Consider the following 20,538-nt stretch of genomic DNA (forward strand, 5'->3'; position numbering starts at 1 on the left):
ATTGGTACCGGTGACCACCTTCCGGCTCCATCATCAGACCCTGAGTACTATCTTGAGTCAAAATTAATACATATAGAATGTCAGGTCGTTTCAAATATTTTTAATCCTGTCCGGTAGTTTATTAAACTGTACCATTATAAATTATAATACTATAAAAACAGTGCTAGGATCAAAGTCTCTCGTTGCGGTTTACACGCACACAGTATAGCGTTTTACACGGCGCCCGCCGCACACAATGATAAAAAATCTCGTTGTCGCCGTTGAAAATGTGCGGAGCCGACCGACACACGTCCTGCCTCTACAAGCTCTGCCGCGGCACTGAGCTGGCGCAGCGCGCGTCATCGGTAATATAGAGTAGTTTTCAAAAAATTGCCAAAAAATTATAGTAGAATTTCATAAACACTAATGTATACCAACAGTATAAGCAAACGTTGCAGATTGCTTGAGTATGAAAATGACTTCGATATTAAGTAGATTTTCGTAGGAATTGACACTTGTTTCGGAGAGAAAATTGAGTTCGTTTTACTTTGATTTTCTCTTTCTCAAAGGTGTGTAGGAAAAATATCGTTTGATATGCCTAAAGTACAGGGTATTAGTAATACAAAATAGCCAGGTTTAGCAGAGTAAACTTCTCAACATTTCCAAATAAGAGCTTGCCATTCAGTGCTTCACGGGGTTTTTCGGAAACGACCATCAGAAAAAAAATCATTACTAATTTAATAAGTCCTTTTTCTAATATTTACAACGATATTTAAAAAGATAAGAAGACGCTTTTACTGGAACAAGTACTCATTGTTTCTAATAATGAGCACAAAGTCCTGAATTTCGTCGACTAGTATCATCAATTTTGCGTTATTTCGACTTTTCTTGTAAGAGCGCTCTTAAGTAGATTTTCGTAGGAATTGACACTTGTTTCGGAGAGAAAATAGAGTTCGTTTTACTTTGATTTTCTCTTTCTCAAAGGTATGTAGGAAAAATATAGTTTGATATGCCTAAAGTACAGGGTATTAGTAATACAAAATAGCCAGGTTTAGCAGAGTAAAATTCTCAACATTTCCAAATAAGAGCTCGCCATTCAGTGCTTCACGGGGTTTTTCGGAAACGACCATCAGAAAAAAAATCATTACTAATTTAATAAGTCCTTTTTCTAATATTTACAACGATATTTATAAAGATAAGAAGACGCTTTTACTGGAACAAGTACTCATTGTTTCTAATAATGAGCGCAAAGTCCTGAATTTCGTCGACTAGTATCATCAATTTTGCATTATTTCGACTTTTCTTGTAAGAGCGCTCTTAAGCCACGAGAGTTATAATCATGTAGGTACTCATTGATCGACTTACGCGTAAATGGTTCCGTGGATTCTTGTGGGCAAACTTCATTGGATTGAATGCAACCTCCGTTGCATTCAATCTGGTTGGGGAGGCATTTCTTCGGGCCAGGAGTACTCACTGAAAAACATTTGAAGCATCAGCCTTTGCTACTAGCACTCAACAAAATCACAATTTCCAAACAGTTTAACATCACAACGTTCGTCATAACAGTCATCAGTACCTAGCATAGGATTTTTAAATTCCTTTCTCCAAGGAATATTTAGGTAAGGTACTTGAGTGGGTGTGGTCTTCGCCTCCCTAAACTTCAAAGTCATTGTAAGCTACTCACGTGAACAATCATCTTCGTCCTCCCCATTCCTGCAGTCCTTTTCCCCATCGCACCTCTTAATCATCGGTATACATTCATTACTCTTATAGCAATACGCCTCATCTCCTCTGCACTCTGCGAGCCTGGTACAATTTCCCCCCTCCACGATCAATCCAGGGGGGCAAAGGCACTTGTAGGACATCGGTGTTTCGATCGAGGGGAAGGCGCCTAGGATGGGTAGGGTAGGGGTTTGGACGCAGATGTGGGAGCAGGGGTTGAGGGTGCAGGGGTGGGGAGGGGTGTTAGTGTCGGGGGTGGTCGTGGCTTGGAGGTGGAGGTGGGTCTCGTTGGGGAATATTGCTGGAAAGAGGAAAAAAATCTTTTTAAAACAACGTCGGTGGCAAACAAGCATATTGAACGCCCTTTGAACTGTAAACAATTATTGTAGCCTAGAGAGGCGTGCATCTTTAGGGGTGCCATATGTATTCGTTTTATGAACCTGAATATTTCTTTAAAGAACATCAGACTGTCTTTTGTGAAAATTTACTACTTCTAGCTATAGAAATACAAGATGCAAGAGGAAGAAGAAATTCGACCGTAGACGTATTATTTCTAGGTATATCTGGGGATGTGTGATCGTCGCGGTTATCACGTGATAATTTTATGATAAACACTGCTCAGTAGGAGACGATCGTAGCCTGTCATTTATAACGTGATAGGTTATTTATACAGCATGTTGTGTCTCTCCTCTGAAGCCTCATTTAAAGGGTAGTGTGCTCACTAGAGGGTAGTGTGGTTGACGCTTTATTGTCTTGTATACCTGAAGAAATAAGAACCAAGTTATCTTGAATACGTACAGAGCTCGACACGTCTTGGCGTGGACGGCTCCCCCAAATACTCGTCCCAGAACAGCCTGGGAGTTCTGCCATCAGACCAGAACATGTAAGGCATCGTCACCGCCAGGCTGCTCGCCGCTGTTGGTAGCCGTTTTCTGATGTCTTGTCTGACACCTGAAGGAATAAGTAATACAGAACGGGTTTATACGAGGAGCCGAGGTTACTTCAGGAAACCTAGTGATACACCAGACCTGCTAGCATGAGTTGCGTTCTCGCGCGCGACTCCATACATCTAGCGCGACTTCAAGTCTGGAATCGCGCGCGAGAACGCAACTTATGCTAGACCGCCAGAGAGGTAATTAACAACCAGAGGAATAATTACAGAGGAACACTTACCTCGTGGTAACGTTCGTAGATGGATGAACTCAATGGAATTGCTTCCTTCATCTGACACGGCAACCATGTCCGAGTCATGGAGGTTGCGAAGTCTTACACGGGGTCCTAAATAGAATTGTGAAGGATTAAAAATTAATTTAGTTGAATGATTAGGTATGCTTTGATCCGAAGATTGTGGGTACAAACCAGGCTAGTATCAATGAATTTTACGGAACTTATGAACTTAAGAAATATCATTTGATATTTCGCGAGTTTCGCGACAGACCATCAGCCCTTACACATACGCTTTGATATTTCGTTTTTAAAACATTGTGAGGAAACTGGACTAATCCCAATCCACCCCAATCAGATGGCACTCGCTTCCGTAATATATAAATCAATGCCTACGCCAAATCTTAGGATTAGTTGCTAAGCCGACGCCAGTCGCCCATGAGCAGTATCAAAAAGCCTGAACACCACCAGGAAGATGATGATGAATTAGATACTTTGGGTGAAATTCATAAACGTCTGTCAAATAGCGCCTGCTAAAAGCGGGATTCCACCAGTGTGTGGCACGCAAGCATATCGTCAAGTGACAAGCAAAACTCACTAATTACTAAAAATAAACAAAAATCAACCTTATTTGAGTACTAATATGGTTCACTATGGCTATGACCTTGTAGTGGTAATTAGTGAGTTTTTATTGTCACCTGACGATTCAGTACAAAAATGCTTGTGCCGCGCAGTGCCGCACACTGATGGAATCCCGCCTTAACGAGGTATTAGTCGGTTGCTTCTATTTGTTATTTGGACTTTTGTGTTTGTTATAAGAGTCAAAATTTAAAACAGGTTAAGTAGCTATTAAAAAGAAAGTTTACCTTTCAAATTGCTCAAAATGACGTGCTGATGCTCCCTCTCGTCGCCGTCTAAGCCGATACTGTCAATATGCATCTCATTGTTCTGTTCACTCTCCACTACAGCCACAAGTAGCCTCCTGTAATAATCAACGAAATAAACTGAAATAGTTGTGTCTTCAGTGCCCAGGCTGGGATCGAAGAAGCGTCTTTTGCATTAGCGGCAGACGGTTGCATAGGTACCCATAGAAGCGCTGGTGGCCTAGCGGTAAGAGCGTGCGACTTGCAATCCGGAGGTCGCGGGTTCGAACCCCGGCTCGTACCAATGAGTTTTTCGGAACTTATGTACGAAATATCATTTGATATTTACCAGTCGCTTTTCGGTGAAGGAAAACATCGTGAGGAAACCGGACTAATCCCAACAAGGCCTAGTTTCCCCTCTGGGTTGGAAGGTCAGATGGCAGTCGCTTTCGTAAAAACTAGTGCCTACGTCAATTCTTGGGATTAGTTGTCAAGCGGACCCCAGGCTCCCAAGAGCCGTGGCAAAAATGCCGGGATAACGCGAGGAAGAAGAAGGTTGCATAGGTACCCATTTATCCCCGCCAAATACTATACCCGAAATGTTGAAGAATGCAGAAGCCCAGGTATCTCCTGAGCGGGGAAGCGATGAAGTAAAGCATGAATAATACTTCCAGGAACCGCCGACCAGAATCCAGCACGTGTAAAGATTTTCAGTCACTTAATTTTCAGAAAGACTACTTTGAAAAACCACCAGTTGCCTAGAGATGACATGGCGACCCTGCCAGTCATACAAAATAAATTAAAAATTAAAAATTAAATTAAATTAAAATTTCTTTATTAAAGACAACATATGGTCCATACATTTGTTAGTTATTGCTTATAATTTATGTTAGTAACAACAGTAACCTAATAAAATATTTAATAATTTATAAACAAAAGTGACTTTGTCCGCTGACCCATTGCCCATAACAGAGGACAATCTAGCTTATTAGCTATCATGTTTAGAATGCTGTTGGTACTCCCGCGCACTCTGTCAAGCAGTGAGGCCGTTTTCTTGCGCCACACGGCATTGAAACCGTCTGTGCGCGCCTCGACGAACATGGACGATGCGCTGCAGAAACGCGGCAGTCTCAACAGCATCCTAAACGCATTATTGTATTGAATGCGCAAGGCATTGTAAGCTCGCTGAGTATATCTAACCCACAGACTTGACGTGTACAATGATGTACAATAAGCCTTAAATAGAGTGATTTTGACTTCATCTGTACACCGAGCAAATCTGCGGGCTAGCATGTTCGCTCTAACTGACAATGCCCTGCGCTCCCTCTCCATATCTAAATCATCCTTCAAGTCTTCGGTCAGCAAATGTCCCAAATATTTGAACTGTGTCACTCTTTCGAGTGGAACACTATTAAGGATGATAGGTGGTATAAAGAAAGGACATTTACTTCCCGCCTTAAAGACCATGATCTTTGTTTTACTTACATTGTAAGTCAAACCATGCGCTGTCGCGTACGCCTCACACACCTTGATTAGCTGACGCAATGCACTGACTGAGGGGGCCAGCAGCACCATGTCATCTGCGTAACTTAGGTTATTGACGCAGACACCGTCAACAAAACAGCCGACTTGAGTGCTACTGAGCTCCTCAATCAGTGCATTCATGTATAAACTGAAGAGTAAAGGCGAGCTCAACCCCCCTTGCCTTACTCCGCAGTCCATCCCACATGGGTCCGACAGCTCTCTTGCCCATCTCACTCGATTTTCCTGGTGTAAGTACCAGTACTTAAATAGTGAAATTAACTCCGGTGGTAGCCCTATTCCTTCCAGTTTACGCCAAAGTATGTCATACGAAATCGTGTCGAAAGCTTTCGAAAGATCCATAAAACAAGCATAAATTGGCGTATCCCGGTCGGTGTAATACCTGACAGTGTGCTTCAAACTAAGAATGGCAGCTTCCGTAGATAGCCCCGGTACGAAACCGAACTGAGCATCATGGAGCTTCACATACCTTTTTAAATGCGAGTTGAGCACACTGTCAAGTACCTTTGCTATTATCGTGGCCAAGGAGATAGGTCTGTAGTTAGACTTATCCGATACATCTCCCGACTTGCACTTGATAATAGGCACCACCAAAGTTTTGATCATGTCCGGGGGCAAGTATGAGTGACCGAGACAAATGTTATAGAGCATGGCAAGTACGCGCGGTAGGTGAAAGCCGGCATTTCGCAGGTGCTCGATGGAGAGGCCATCATGGCCTGGTGACTTGCCTTTTGACATTTTACCTATCGCTAACTTGACATCCTTTGCGAGAACCAAAGTTGTTGCCTTTCCGATGTCCTCTCCATCCAGCAACCTGCGGGGGGGTCCTAAGGAAGACGTAACTTTAAAATGGTCCTGGAACATGTTGGCCACTTCCTTCGGGTTAGAAATCCCGTCGATACTAACGGGAGTGCCAGGCTTAGCGTTCAACTTGTTGGTGCACTTCCAAAAGTTCTTAAAGTCAGATTTAGCATGATGTGTCGCTATTAAATCCATTTTAATCTGGTCTTGGTGGTTTTGACACCACTTTAACCTGCCTTTAAAAACCTTACGAGACTCGATCATACTATTATACACCGGACCACTACTTGGTTTGCCCCAGCATACCCATGTGTTGAAGTGTAACCTGGCACTCGCGTGAGCCTCGCCTACATACCTGTTCCAGCCAACCACGGGCCGCTTACGACCTTTACGCTTCGCAATCCCGCGAGTGCGACTTGCGGCTTAACACAAAACACTTACGATGCTAAAATATAGAAGCTTAAAATATAGAAGAATAGCTAAAATAAAGAACTTGCCCGAAACTCTTGAGCAACGAAAGTTGACAGGTATCTTCGTGTTGATAAAATACAGCCGCGATCGCCTCCCGTCATTTAAGAAAGTTATTTCACGCAATCACATGGCGATCCTGCCAAAGACCTAATTACTTGATATAACTTACCCGAAATGTTGAAGAATGCAGAAGCTGACAGGTATCTCCTGAGCGGGGAAGCGATGAAGTAACGCCCGCTTGCCGTCCTTCAGAGAGAACACTTCCAGGAATCGCCGACCAGAGTCCAGCACGTAAAGATTGTCAGTCACGTAATCTGTAAATATATTCTCGCTTCGTATTCCTTTGTTTATCTCTCTTTTTACCACATCGGGTACCAAACAAGCATACGGCCCGCACTATGACTAGGTATTGTAAAGTTGTGACTTGTGAGAGACATACGGAGTTGTATGGCGTCAAGCTTGGACACCTCAACACGGGTGCCTCCTCTCATCATGATCTACCTGTGTGTTCAGAACAAAGACCATTGGGCACAGTGCTCCCAAATGTACAGGCAATAGAACTAGTTATTGTTTTACAAGGGGGTAAAGTTGTTAACGATACAGACAAAAAGCTACATGTACTCACCGTAATCCATGTCGACAACGTTTTCAAGTCCATTGAAAGCGAATACGTGAGTGATGCCGAGGGTGAAGTCGGCCATGTCGATCTTGACGATACATTTGCGCATGCCATCGTATATGTACAGGGTGTCTGTGAAGCATAAACAGTCTGTAAAGGCACCAGAATCGATATAGGTAAATAAAACAGGCATAGAACCATCCATTTAAAATTAGGCACAAAAAGATGTGACCATTTACAGTTGTATAATTAAAATTTATATGTCGCAGTTTTTAGCGTGATTCTAAACCTTCTAATACTTTTTACAGTTTTACGTGAGATATCTCCTCTAAACTCCTCAACTACCAAGGTCTCTACCCTGGTAGCCACAGGATCGGTCAACTGACAGTCCCCTACCTTCTACGGCTTCTACTGCCATGCGCCATGGCCTGCACCCTTCCTATGTCGAGGTTAAAGGGAAGCTTCGGATTTTCCGGAGAATATGTTCTAAATCTCCTTCCAACTCTTCCGTAAGTACTAAAATCAATTCAGATCAGTCCCTCACCTCTTCTACTGTCATACGCCATAGCCTGCACCCTTCCTATGTCGAAGTTAGTGGCGTGGGCCTCAGGGTTTCCAAGAGTATCGTATCGGATCCTTGTGAAAGACGCGCCGGCGCCGACGACGAGGTATTGAGGGCGGTAGTCAGGTTCATCTAGAATATAATAATAATTAAATGACGTCACAGACAGCTAACACTAACATCGAATTTCTAAGATTGTGTATTTCTAATAACAAAACTTCCGTGACGCGAATGACGTAGTGAGTGTTGTGTGCAACCCATCATTTGACAATAATGCCATAAACGAGGGTAGTTTCTCGCTCTCCCTGCCGCCACCGGCGCCTGCGCCGAGTCATCGGGCGCGGAGGGCTGCGGCCCGCAGTCTGCGCCGGTCCGTCACCGTAAACGCAAGCTCTTGATGACACTCCTCGGTACGGAGTGAAACATGTCGAGCGTTTTTCGACTTAAAATACGTGAGTGACCCGTTCTTAATATATTTAATATACTGTGTATTTGTGTCTCTGTCTTTCTTGCATCGTTAGGTTTAGCCTCCCACGGTAGCACAGTCGCATTTTTATCGCCTGTTACGTTCTAACAAGTATGTAAGTACATATTTAATAACAAATAAAAAAAAATATATTCAAATTTTAAAAGTGATAAAAATACAAAAATGCTGGCACCACACCACGCGTGGAATATCATGTCGTCATCTAGCGTTATTCCTAACATGGTTGTGAATATGGACTATGATAAAAGGTCGTTTCTCAAAAAGTTGGCACCGCCAGGTTAAAATTTATGTTTTTCAAAAATTTTGCATTTTCGCATTTTTTTATTGGGATCGTTAAAAGGCAACTTAAACTATTAGAAAATGTGGAAGGGAAGCAATTCCTTCAATTCGTTTAGAACTCTTAGAAGATATAGGCGTTTGAAATTCAGGTGAATGATATCAAGGACAGGTGAAAGATATTTTGTCTCCAGGTTATCGATAGTAGAAGCAGGTTATCGACTTTATCGAGAAATAAGTACAAATTCCAATGAAAATATTGACAGGTTATCGAGAGGCGTCATTAACCTGTGTCCGTTGCCGTTAACCTGGTTTCTTGTCATCATTCACCTGAAATGAGTGTCATCCACCTGTCCACCACATCATTTTCAATGTCTTCTAAAAATAATCGAAAAATGTGTCATTTTCTATAAAAAGGGATCTTATTGTCCACTACGATGATTAAAATTTTGGATTCTGACCCACCTCACCTTCGATTCGATTCCCAATTTAACAACAAGTTTCTGTGAATAAAACATTCAATCTTGCTGTCTATTCACCCTGGCAGTACCTAGTGGAACTCAGGTTTGGTGCAACATAGGCACATGCAGTTTTGGTCATCCAACTCGTCTTGGTGAGCACTCGGGAGAGCAGAACTCAAGATAGAGCTGATGCTGGACCATCGCAGTACCTAGTGGAACACAGGTTTGGCGCAACATAGGGACACGCTGTTTGGTCATCCAACACGTCTTGATCATCACTTGGAAGAGCAGTACCCAAGATAGAGCTGATGCTGAATCCTCGCAGTACCTAGTGGAACTCAGGTTTGGGGCAACACAGACACACGCTGTTTTGGTCAACCAACACGTCTTGATGAGCACTTGGAAGAGCAGTACCCAAGATAGAGCTGATGCTGAACCCTCGCAGTACCTACTGGAACTCAGGTTTGATGCAACATAGACACACGCTGTTTTGGTCATTGTTACGAATCGTTCAAAAATCTCATTTTTGATCCTGACTTCGTTAGGTTAAGTTATTAATATTCGCAATTAAAAACGCCTTTCATAAATATTCTAAATAATTTAATTTTATGTAATAGAATAATTCATAATTAATATAATTCGAAATTGTCTATTTTATTTTAAAATATTCAATTAAATGTATAAATTAAATCATGTCAATGTCTCTATGTGTCAAATTTAACTATGGCAATTTTTTATTCAAAGCTTTGACAGTTATAGAGCTTTCAAAAACTTACTTTGTCATCTTGAATCCCAACGACAATCCACTTTGCCACTTTTTGTATTTCTCGTAATTTTGGAAGTAAACCAGCGTTAAACTACAGTCCACTTATTATTTGACCACCTTAACAACACCTGAGACCAGCGAAGATTTTACATGGTCCTTACGAAGCCTCTGAATTACGTGAAGGCAAGATTGTGGGATCGAGTCGAGCTCCACCTATTCAACGGACCTTCTCCAGTGAAGCCGTGGGTCATCCAGGTTGGCGCAGGGCACATCCAGCTACGTGCAAGTCCAGAGCTGGTATTCATCGCGTCCCATCAGTCAGGACAAAGCAGCGACGGACACACGGAGCATCCCATTTCAGAGGGAATCCAGCCGTAACCAGGAGTCAGTTACGGGATCCAGCCCATCCAGCACCAACTAGACCAGTCCAGGAGCAAACACGGGGATCAGAATCAAGCAACATTCCGATTGATTGAGACAGCAGTTCTCTTCAAGTCAAGAAGCAGTCAGCACAGAAGGAGGAAGCACGAAAAAGTGAGATTGTTCCAATTCCATTCCATTCACTTTTCCTTTGTTCTTTTGTAGCTGCACCACCCATACTTTTCTTATCCATATTCACTACTTTTCCATTTAGTGCAGAAAGTACATTCATTGTTTTCATTGCCATCGAATTGATTCAGTAGAAGTAGATATTCAATAGTATTCATTAACAGTATTCATAATTGTAGGCAGATATAACCTCATAACACAGTTTATAGCAATACATAAGACTTAATTTCACAATTTCACTTCAAACTTGTTACCTAACTGTACATTAATCAAAATAGTAATTAATTAAACATTTCACTAGCTTAATTTCAATTTAAAACTAAAATAACCGCACGTGAACTCGTTAGTCAATCGATTTTTATAGCCAACTGCATTGTGCCGGGAGGAAGTAAACAAGGTAATTAAGTGATTACATAATTTTATTGCACCTCCGATCCATATTGCATTAAGATTAAACGCCTGGCAATTTCGCAGAGCAAATTTTGTTTAAATTCATATTATTGCTATTTTATTTGAGTAGGGTTGTGACTTTATACCTTTATTCACAATGTCTACGGAACAGGATTTAAAGAAACTCAATTACAAGCGTGGGGCTATCAAAGGCAAACTTACTACATTTCAAAAGTTCGTTTCGAATCTAGCAGCCGAACCGCAATTAAGTGATTTGCAGCTTGCCGAGTTACAATTAAGATTCGACAATACAGTGCCTATATACGATGAATTCGATGCATTACAGACAGATATCGAGATGTTGTCTGCGTCTACAAGCGAAGGGGATATCGGAGAGGAGTGGTCTCTCTTCGAAGATACCTACTTCGCGAGCATGTCGTCTGCGCAAGTGCTGATCCAAAAGCATTCGCGGCGTAGTTCTGTCGTCAATGAGTCGGAGGTAAGCGCTGCTAATACCGTTGTCAAGGCGCACAATTCAGATTCAATCAATTTACCAAAAATAAGTTCACACGAAATACCGTCAGATTCAAAATATTCCAAGATCGACTTCCCGAGTTCGTGGGAGTCTGATGCAATTCATTCAGAACGAAACGTTTGTGAAGAGCAGTCTTTAAAGACTCATTCTGCTGATCAATTCAAAGTATTCATTCAGCTGAAGGAGTCGCCTGCAGTCCCGGGGCACTCATGTCAGCATGCTTCAGCCACGTCTCTTTCAGTGGAGCGTCGCTCAGAAGCCGAACAAAAAGGCTATATTACATACAAAGAGCGCGAGCGTTCTAATAATTTATTACTGATGCGTAGGGCTCATGGAGACTCTTTTTCTACACGTTCTCCTCCATTTCATAGTGATAGCGAACTCATTTGTGTGGGGGGAAGACTGAGCAACTCCAGCTACGACCTCAGACATCCAGTGTTGCTCAGTTCAACATTCAGGTTTCATCACGGCACATTCAAAAAATGTACTGATTCACAATATCCATTTCTTGAGGCTGGTGGCGATTATGCTGGTCCAGTCTTGATATTCAACCAAACAGGTAACCTTTGTACATGTGTGTGCCTTGCAAAGGGAGCAGTGCCCCTCGAACTATATCCAGATTCGAATAGACACGCGTTCGGTGCAGCCTTCATTGCGCGCCAGGGTAAAAAGCAGACAATATTATCTAATAATGCATCGACGTCATCGGAGGTAACCGAAGGCATCCAGTCTTCTTTCACACCGGTTTCACAGCGCATAACATACGAAGGGATGTCTGCACTACTGATTCAAATTAGGGCAATTTATATCTCAAGGCCGCTGATTTCAATGTCAGACGACACAAATAACTTCAGTCCCTTAATTCCTTCCCACTTCCTTATAGGGCGATCCACAAATTTCATGCCACACCCACAGACTACTGCCTCCAGGACTTCGTCAATTCAACGTTCGTGGCACTCATCAACAGGAGAACTCCAGGAAGGCGTTCTGATTGGCGTGAAGGACAAAACTGCCTCCTCTTCTCTTCTGGCAACTCGGTCGAGTCGTCCGAAGCATTCGTGGCAGCGACGGCGTCGCAAGCGGAACAAGAATATACAGACAAAGAGAAGGGCCATCCGACGAGCCTACAACAAACATCTGCTCTCTCCCTGTCGACAAATAATTGAAGATCCAGACTTCAAGGCCGGGAGCATGTTCAGAAACGTTCAAAATGGATAAAATTTTGATCCTTTTTCTTAAGCTCAATTTTAATGTCGGCAATAAAAATCAACTTCACAATTTTTAAGATAATCTAATTTTATGTATCAGTATAATATGTATAATATGTTCTTATAATTAACTTAATTCAAATTGCATATTTTTTAATTAAAATATTCAATTAAATGTATAAATTCAATCATCATTCAAATCTCTATGTTTCAAATTTAACTATGGCAATTTTTTATTCAAAGCTTTGACAGTTATAGAGCTTTCAAAAACTTACTTTGTCATCTTGAATCCCAACGACAATCCACTTTTGCCACTTTTTGTATTTCTCGTAATTTTGGAAGTAAACCAGCGTTAAACTACAGTCCACTTATTATTTGACCACCTTAACAACACCTGAGACCAGCGAAGATTTTACAGTCATTCGACACGTCTTGATGAGGACTTGGGAGGGCAGTACCCAAGACAGAGCTGATGCTGAACCCTCGCAGCACCTAGTGGAACTCAGGTTTGGTGCAACATAGACACACGCTGTTTTGGTCATCCAACACGTCTTGATGAGCACTTGGAAAAGTGGTACCCAAGATAGAGCTGATGCTGAACCCTCGCAGTACCTAGTGGAACTCAGGTTTGGTGCAACATAGACACACGCTGTTTTGGTCATTCGACACGTCTTGATGAGCACTTGGGAGAGCAGTACCCAAGATAGAGCTGATGATGAACCCTCGCAGTACCTACTGGAACTCAGGTTTGATGCAACATAGACACATGCTATTTTGGTCATTCGACACGTCTTGATGAGCACTTGGGAGAGCAGTACCCAAGATAGAGCTGATGCTGAACCCTCGCAGTACCTACTGGAATTCAAGTTTGATGCAACATAGACACACGCTGTTTTGGTCATTCGACACGTCTTGATGAGGACTTGGGAGGGCAGTACCCAAGATAGAGCTGATGCTGAACCCTCGCAGCACCTAGTGGAACTCAGGTTTGGTGCAACATAGACACACGCTGTTTTGGTCATTCGACACGTCTTGATGAGCACTTGGGAGAGCAGTACCCAAGATAGAGCTGATGATGAACCCTCGCAGTACCTACTGGACCTCAGGTTTGATGCAACATAGACACATGTTGTTTTGGTCATTCGACACGTCTTGATGAGCACTTGGGAGAGCAGTACCCAAGATAGAGCTGATGCTGAACCCTCGCAGTACCTTGTGGATTTCAGGTTTGGTGCAACATAGGCACACGCTGTTTTGTTCATCCGACACGTCTTGATGAGCACTTGGGAGAGCAGAACCCAAGATAGAGCTGATGATGAACCCTCGCAGTACCTAGTGGAACTCAGTTTTAGTGCAACATAGGCACACGCTGTTTTGGTCATCCAACACGTCTTAACTAGCACATGGGAGCGCAGTACCCAAGATAGAGCTGATGCTGAACCCTCGTAGTACGAGTGGAATAGACTTGGTTCATCATAGGCATACGCTGTTTTGGTCATCCAACACGTGCTGGGAGACCAGTAGGTACCTCAGATAGAGAAATTGCCAAATCGCCAAACTTGAACTATGCGTCGTTGAAGAGTTCCGTTCTGATCTTCATCAGCAGTTCCACTTCATCAAATGTCACTTTTGTGAATGTATATGCTTGATTTGTAAATAAAAACACAAAAATCACTATATGTATGCCTTCAAGATTTGAGGAGTTCCCTCGATTCTTCATGGATCCCATCATCAGAACTGGGTTTTGACAAAAACGGGACCAATCTGTATGTATATGCATACAATCAAAAAAAGAATTTTCAAAATCGGTCAGGTAAACAAACGTTAAGCATTGAGGTTTCAGATTATCATCATCATTCGCTAGCCCTTGCCCCATTCATTTGGGGTCGACGCAGCATGTCTTTTTCTTTTCATCCATACCTCTCTCTCTCGCCCGTCATCTCATCACACAATAAACAAAATGAGCATGTTTTCACCTTTTTACAAAACATTATAATAAATGTATAATACGAAAAACCCTCATAAGATACCTTTTCCCATGGGACGTTACAAATCTACTTACGACATTAGTGTAACTAAATTATTTTTTTTCCATAAAAAAAACCCAGGGAGGAAAATGGGATCTACGTTAGTATGGAGAAACAGTTGTCCACTAACGACTTAATAAACATAATCACTGTTGAGTAAAAGTAACGTGGATTTTAAATAGTTATCGTTCCCCTGTCATATGGCAGGTGAATGACGTTTCATTCACCTGCCAGTGCATCATTCACCTGACTTTTTTGGACAGGTTAACGAGACTTAAGACAAAAGTACACAAATTTGAATAATATGCAGCTTTAACCGACAGGATAGTTTTTATTCTTACAATTAACACACAAAAGCGATATAACCGCTATATAATTATATAGTTACGAGTATTAGTTGTGGTATCAGTGACATTAACCTGGTGGACGATATGCAGGTGATGGGGAAAATGGCAGTTATACCGTGAAAATACAAAATGTATTAGCTTGATGAACTCCATACTTAGGAATATAAACCTAAACTATTGATTACGTTACATATCTTTATAGTAATGCGATAGGTTACACAATTAGCAAGATATCGATGCCAGGATAAAGAGTACTTACCCATTACAAACTCCAATTTCCGATACTTTGTCGTTTGTGTTTTATTTGCGAAGCACAATAACCACGTCTTCGTCCTACCAGGTGAGAGCTGGTGAGTGACGGCTTCGGCTCGTGCAGAGTGAGACGGGATAGGTGCGGTGGGGGTTATACAATCGTCGTGAACGTGACGCGCCAGGTGAATGTTAAGAATTGCCTTGGACAAACTTTGAAGCCGAATAACTTAAAATATAAGTATAATATTGTTATGCGATAGTAATATTTTAAAAGTTAAGGATATATGTTAATAAAATACGGTAATGACGTTAAATTAAGTTAATAATTTGTGTGGTTTTCATAGCTCGGAACATCAGTACCTCGCGTTGGGACACGGCAGGTTAACGGATAAACGTAGTTACAATATTTTTTTTTGTAATCAATTTTTATTAAATCTTTTTCAAAGTATTAGGCCTCTGTAAAAAAGTCTCTCTAAATATGTGTTAAAATTTTATACATATATAAAAATTATACATAATGAAAAAAAAGTTCTAACATAAACCTATTTACAGGTGGCGGTGCCAACTTTTTGAGAAATTACCAAAAACACCACGTCGATTATGTGACAAAATTATCATCATTCGAGTCATAGTGCCAACGATTGAGGCAGGACCATTTCGTGGTAAACTATTTATTTTATGTTTAAATTATGTTGTTTTATACTTGTATATGTTATAGTTTATCACGAATGCTCATTTAGGCGATGCGAGAACTCGCATGCGAGTTTCATTAAATTGCGGTTTTTGATCGGTCGGTTGAATTGGACGTAACCAACAGTCCGCAATGTAACTAAAATCGCTTGCGAGTTCGCGCGCCGTCTAAATCAGCCCTTACGATCCAAAGAATCTGGAATTTCCTGGATTCAACGGGCATTAGTAGTGAACTTTAAAGGGCCGTCACAATAGATCACAGCTTGGTCGACGTGGCACTCAAAGGCCCACAACATCACCCCAATAATAATAAATATCCCCGGGTTAGTTTAATGGTGCAAGTGGGCCTTACTGTAACAAATGGTCCCGTTAAGTTTCATGCCAGCAGGGCATGCGCAGGAGTGGCTCGCGTTGGACGTGAGCAGGCAGAGGTGGGAGCACTTGTGGTGGGCGCACGGGCTCGGCTCCTGGGTGAGGAGTAGCGCTGGATGGTACATGTGTAGTCCTGAAACATATGTGTTTTGACCATAGAGTCAGTGGCGGATTTGCCCTAAGGTCAAGTAGGCCGGGGCCTAGAGCGGCAAGATATTAGGTGGGGCAAATTGTGACAAAAAATTCGCTGATGATAGCAAGAAATAACTCAAAATGTAGTCAATATGATGGGTGCTGATAAAGGGGCGGCTACAGGGCCTGGGGCCTAGGGCAGCAAAGACTGCAAATCCCCCACTGCATAGAGTAATATAAAGAAAGAGCGGTAACTCCATACATCAGTTTTCCAAAACGCGCGTTATTTCGTAGTCGACATCTAACGTCAAGTATATAGTGGAACTATCAGTACCGCTACTTGACACCATGTCACAAGTGTAGCTACTGACGAAAAATGTACTACTAAAACAATTTACAACTAATATTATAAGCAGAAGGGGTTGAAAATATACTTCCAATTAATCCGGTTATAATATTAGCTGAAAATTGTTGAGGCATTAGAGTTTTCGTTCGCCGAGACATATATTTGTTCCTGAGTCATGGTTGTTTTCTATGTATATAAGTATGTATTTATCTATACAAGTATGTATATCGTCGCCTAGTACCCATAGTACAAGCCTTGCTTAGTTTGGGGCTAGGTTTGATCTGTGTAAGATGTCCCCAATATTTATTTTATTAATTTATTTAACTAGCAGTACCTACTGATAAATTCCGGTACATGACGCTAGATGTCGACTACGAAATAACGCGCGTTTTGGTAAGAAAACTGATGTATGGAGTTACCACTATTTCTTAACTTAGGTATATTACTCTATGGTTATGACTGAAATGTGCGGCAACCAGGCTGGAATGACATACAGAACTATGTACAGTCACCATCGGAGTTGCAGAGGTGCTCAAAAATATCTGAACACGCACTTTATAGTTCGTTTTTTTAGCATTAGAAATAAGGTAAACAATCTTGATGTGTCTTTTAATTGAAAAACACATTTTAAAAATAAGTTACGGCAAATATGTAACAATTATGAATCTAATACGATCATTTATATTCTTCTGCTTTCATAAGTAATAGTTACTGATTTTTAAAAAGCGTTTTTCAATTAAAAGACATGTCAAGATCGCTTACCTTCTTTCAAGTTCTTTCTAATGCTAAAAAAAAAACGAACTATAATGCCTTTTGACATTAGAGGTGTGTTCAGATATTTGTGCAGTACCGTCTTTACCATAAGGGCACACGGGGCCCGTGCCCAGGGCCCCCACCCTCAGGAGGCCCCGAAGGACAGACAGTAACAGTATATTTGATTACTCATAATAAATAGAAGATCATAGTAGAAAAATGTTAGTTTAATTCGCTTTCTTTACTTTCCAAAAGGGCTCCAAATTCTTGGTTTAAGACGGCCCTGGGAATGACATACAGAACTATGTACAGTCACTTGCAATTAGGTATATGTTACAGAACGAAGGCCGCAAAAATATCTGACAGTATCTTATTTGTAGAGCCATAAGAGCGTGTCAGACATTTTTGCGGCCTTCGAAGAGTAGCATTTTATTGCAGGCGACTGTACAGTCGCCATCAGATATATCGGAGTTGCCGAGGTGCTCAAAAATATCTGAACACGCGCTCTAATGCCTTTTGACAATAGAGGCGTGTTCAGATATTTGTGAGCACCTTTTGGCCGCTTCGATATATCTGATAGCGACTGTACCTACAATTGGCCATGTGAGGAGGTGGCGTGTGTGCATAACCGCGTATGTTTATAGTACTTTCATCAATTCAAACTCTTTTTAAAATAACTTTAAACACTTTTATTATAGCGTTGTTAGGACATTACAATTCTTTCTTTACAATCACTATTTGTTACTCCAACTCACGTTCACAATAATCTTCGTAGATATTTTAAAATCTCCCCAACATTTCAATTTCATCGCCCCACCATAAATCAGTGTTGCCATAATGAAAATCATATGGTCTAAGATCCCACATATATGGTCGACCTTCACCAATTTGTCTGACGGCTGAAACTATGAAAATATGAAAGAAAATATGTTCCAGGACATAAATAAATAGGGTTGCCTAAAGAAATATGGTTAAGGCTATTTTTAATAAATTTTTGAAAAAAAAAATTTTTCGGCAAATTTCACCGATTTGTCTGACGATCGAAATAAGTTTCAATGGAAAGTATACAACTTGTATAACATAAATCATCTAGGTTGCCTATCTTTTTCCGGTCACTATTATGTGGTTGCCGTGTTTAGAGAGGTGATTTTATATCGATAATTGTACTCATCTGTCTGACGCTCGAATTATACATCAAAATGATGGTAATTTTATTGCAAATACAATGGCATAGGGTTGCCTGCGAAAATCCGGTCACAAATGAGGGTTGCCAGGCTTTTAATTAAAATAAGAAGGGAAGACTTTTAGCGATAACTCATAAACGGCTGAACTGATCAAGTTTGTTTTAATTTTATTTGATTGAGTTTTTTAAGCACTATTTTCATGACTTTTTTTCATATATTTTGGACAGATGTTTCAAAAGTTGGAAGGAAAAACCTTTTTTTTTTCTAAACGATTATTTCCGAAATGATTCACTTTATCAAGAAATGTTGTTTATAGACCCCTATTCATTTTGAAAGGCCTATCCAACGACACCCCATACTATGAGGTGGAAAAGATAAAAAAATTGTCACACACATTTTGTTTCTTTCAAAGCGATTATTTCCGAAAATATTCACTTTATCAAAAAATATTTTTCTACAACCCCTATTCATTTTGAAAGACCTTTCCAACAACATGCCACACCATAGGGTTGACACGAAAAAAAAATTCTCACATACATTTTGTTTCTTTCGAGGCGACTCTTTCCTAAAATATTCACTTTATCAAAAATGTTTTTTTGAAGAACCCTATTTATTTTAAAATTCATATCAAATGACATCATACAACATAGGTATCAAACGAAAAAAAAAATGTATGTGACCATTTTTTTCGCTTCAACTCTATAATGTGATATGTCGTTGGATAGATCTTTTGAAATAAATACGGTTTTTTTAGAAAACATTTTTTGATGAAGTGAATATTTTAGGAAATAATCGCCTCGAAAGAAACAAAATGTACGTCAGGTTTTTTTTTTTCGTGGCAACCCTATGGTGTGGGATATAGTTGGAAAGGTCTTTCAAAATGAACAGGGGCTTTAGAAGAATATTTTTTGAACAAGTGATTATTTTCGGAAATAATCGCTTTGAAAGAAACAAAATGTGTGTGACAATTTTTTTATCTTTTCAACCTCATAGTGTGGGGTGTCGTTGGATAGGCCTTTCAAAATGAATAGGGGTCTTTAAACAACATTTCTTGATAAAGTGAATCATTTCGGAAATAATCGTTTAAAAAGAAAAAAAAAACAAGTTTTCCCTTCTAACTTTTGAAAAATCTGTCCAAAAAATATGAAAAAAATCATGAAAATAGTGCTTAAAAAACTCAATCAAATAAAATTCAAACAAACTTGATCAGTTCAGCAGTTTATGAGTTATTGCTAAAAGTCTTCCCTTCTTATTTTAATTAAAAGCCTGGCAACCCTCATTTGTGACCGGATTTTCGCAGGCAACCCTATACCATTTTATTTGCAATAAAATTACCATCATTTTGATGTATAATTCAAGCGTGAGACAGATGAGTGCAATTATCGATATAAAATCACCTCTTTAAACACGGCAACTACATAATAGTGACCGGAAAAAGATAGGCAACCTAGATGATTTATGTTGTACAAGTTGTATACTTTCCATTGAGACTCATTTCAATCGTCAGACAAATCGGTGAAATTTGCCGAAAAAATTTTTTTTTTTAATTTATTAAAAATAGCCTTGACCATATTATTTCTTTAGGCAACCCTATTTATTTATGTTCTGGACCATATTTTCTTTCATATTTTCATAGTTTCATCCGTCAGACAGATTGGTGAAGGTCGGCTATATTATATGGGGGATCTCCTATACAAGTTAAATATTTTTAAATTACTTATTATTCAAACTATTTTACACATATGAATTACACAGGGTATTAAAACCAGATTAAAACTGACTTAAACGATACTACAAATCATCAAGCGACGTTTTATTAAGATTATTATTTGCCACAAATAATCATTTAGTAAAGAATCATCACAGTACTAACCATAGACTGGTGAGTGTAGAGTAGCGAGACCGTTCCTCTTGCCCTCCAAATGTAGCTTGTCTGTGGTCTGTATGGTGTTGGTGGTCCAATCGCTCCAATACACCGTGTTCTCGAACACAGCTATCGCGTAGGGATGGTGGAGGCGCGCTTGGAAAAGGGACTGAAAA

The 20,538-nt window shown here is 40.5% G+C and overlaps 1 protein-coding gene across 1 annotated transcript in view; it reads right to left on the reverse strand.

Annotated features, from left to right (window-relative positions):
* LOC134800691 (vitellogenin receptor Yl) overlaps positions 1-20,538 on the reverse strand; it is an 86,001-nt gene that overhangs the window by 29,212 nt on the left and 36,251 nt on the right. The window contains exons 12-21 of the mRNA XM_063773186.1: positions 20,372-20,531; positions 16,064-16,216; positions 7,706-7,855; positions 7,168-7,293; positions 6,712-6,856; positions 3,732-3,847; positions 2,875-2,979; positions 2,500-2,652; positions 1,664-2,002; positions 1,345-1,452 (exon numbers count right to left, since the gene is read on the reverse strand). Coding sequence (XP_063629256.1) covers positions 1,345-1,452; positions 1,664-2,002; positions 2,500-2,652; positions 2,875-2,979; positions 3,732-3,847; positions 6,712-6,856; positions 7,168-7,293; positions 7,706-7,855; positions 16,064-16,216; positions 20,372-20,531 — 1,555 coding nt within the window. The remainder of the gene's footprint in view (positions 1-1,344; positions 1,453-1,663; positions 2,003-2,499; positions 2,653-2,874; positions 2,980-3,731; positions 3,848-6,711; positions 6,857-7,167; positions 7,294-7,705; positions 7,856-16,063; positions 16,217-20,371; positions 20,532-20,538) is intronic.

Source organism: Cydia splendana, chromosome 20 (genome assembly GCF_910591565.1).
Source record: "Cydia splendana chromosome 20, ilCydSple1.2, whole genome shotgun sequence".
In the NCBI taxonomy this organism is placed as follows: domain Eukaryota; kingdom Metazoa; phylum Arthropoda; class Insecta; order Lepidoptera; family Tortricidae; genus Cydia; species Cydia splendana.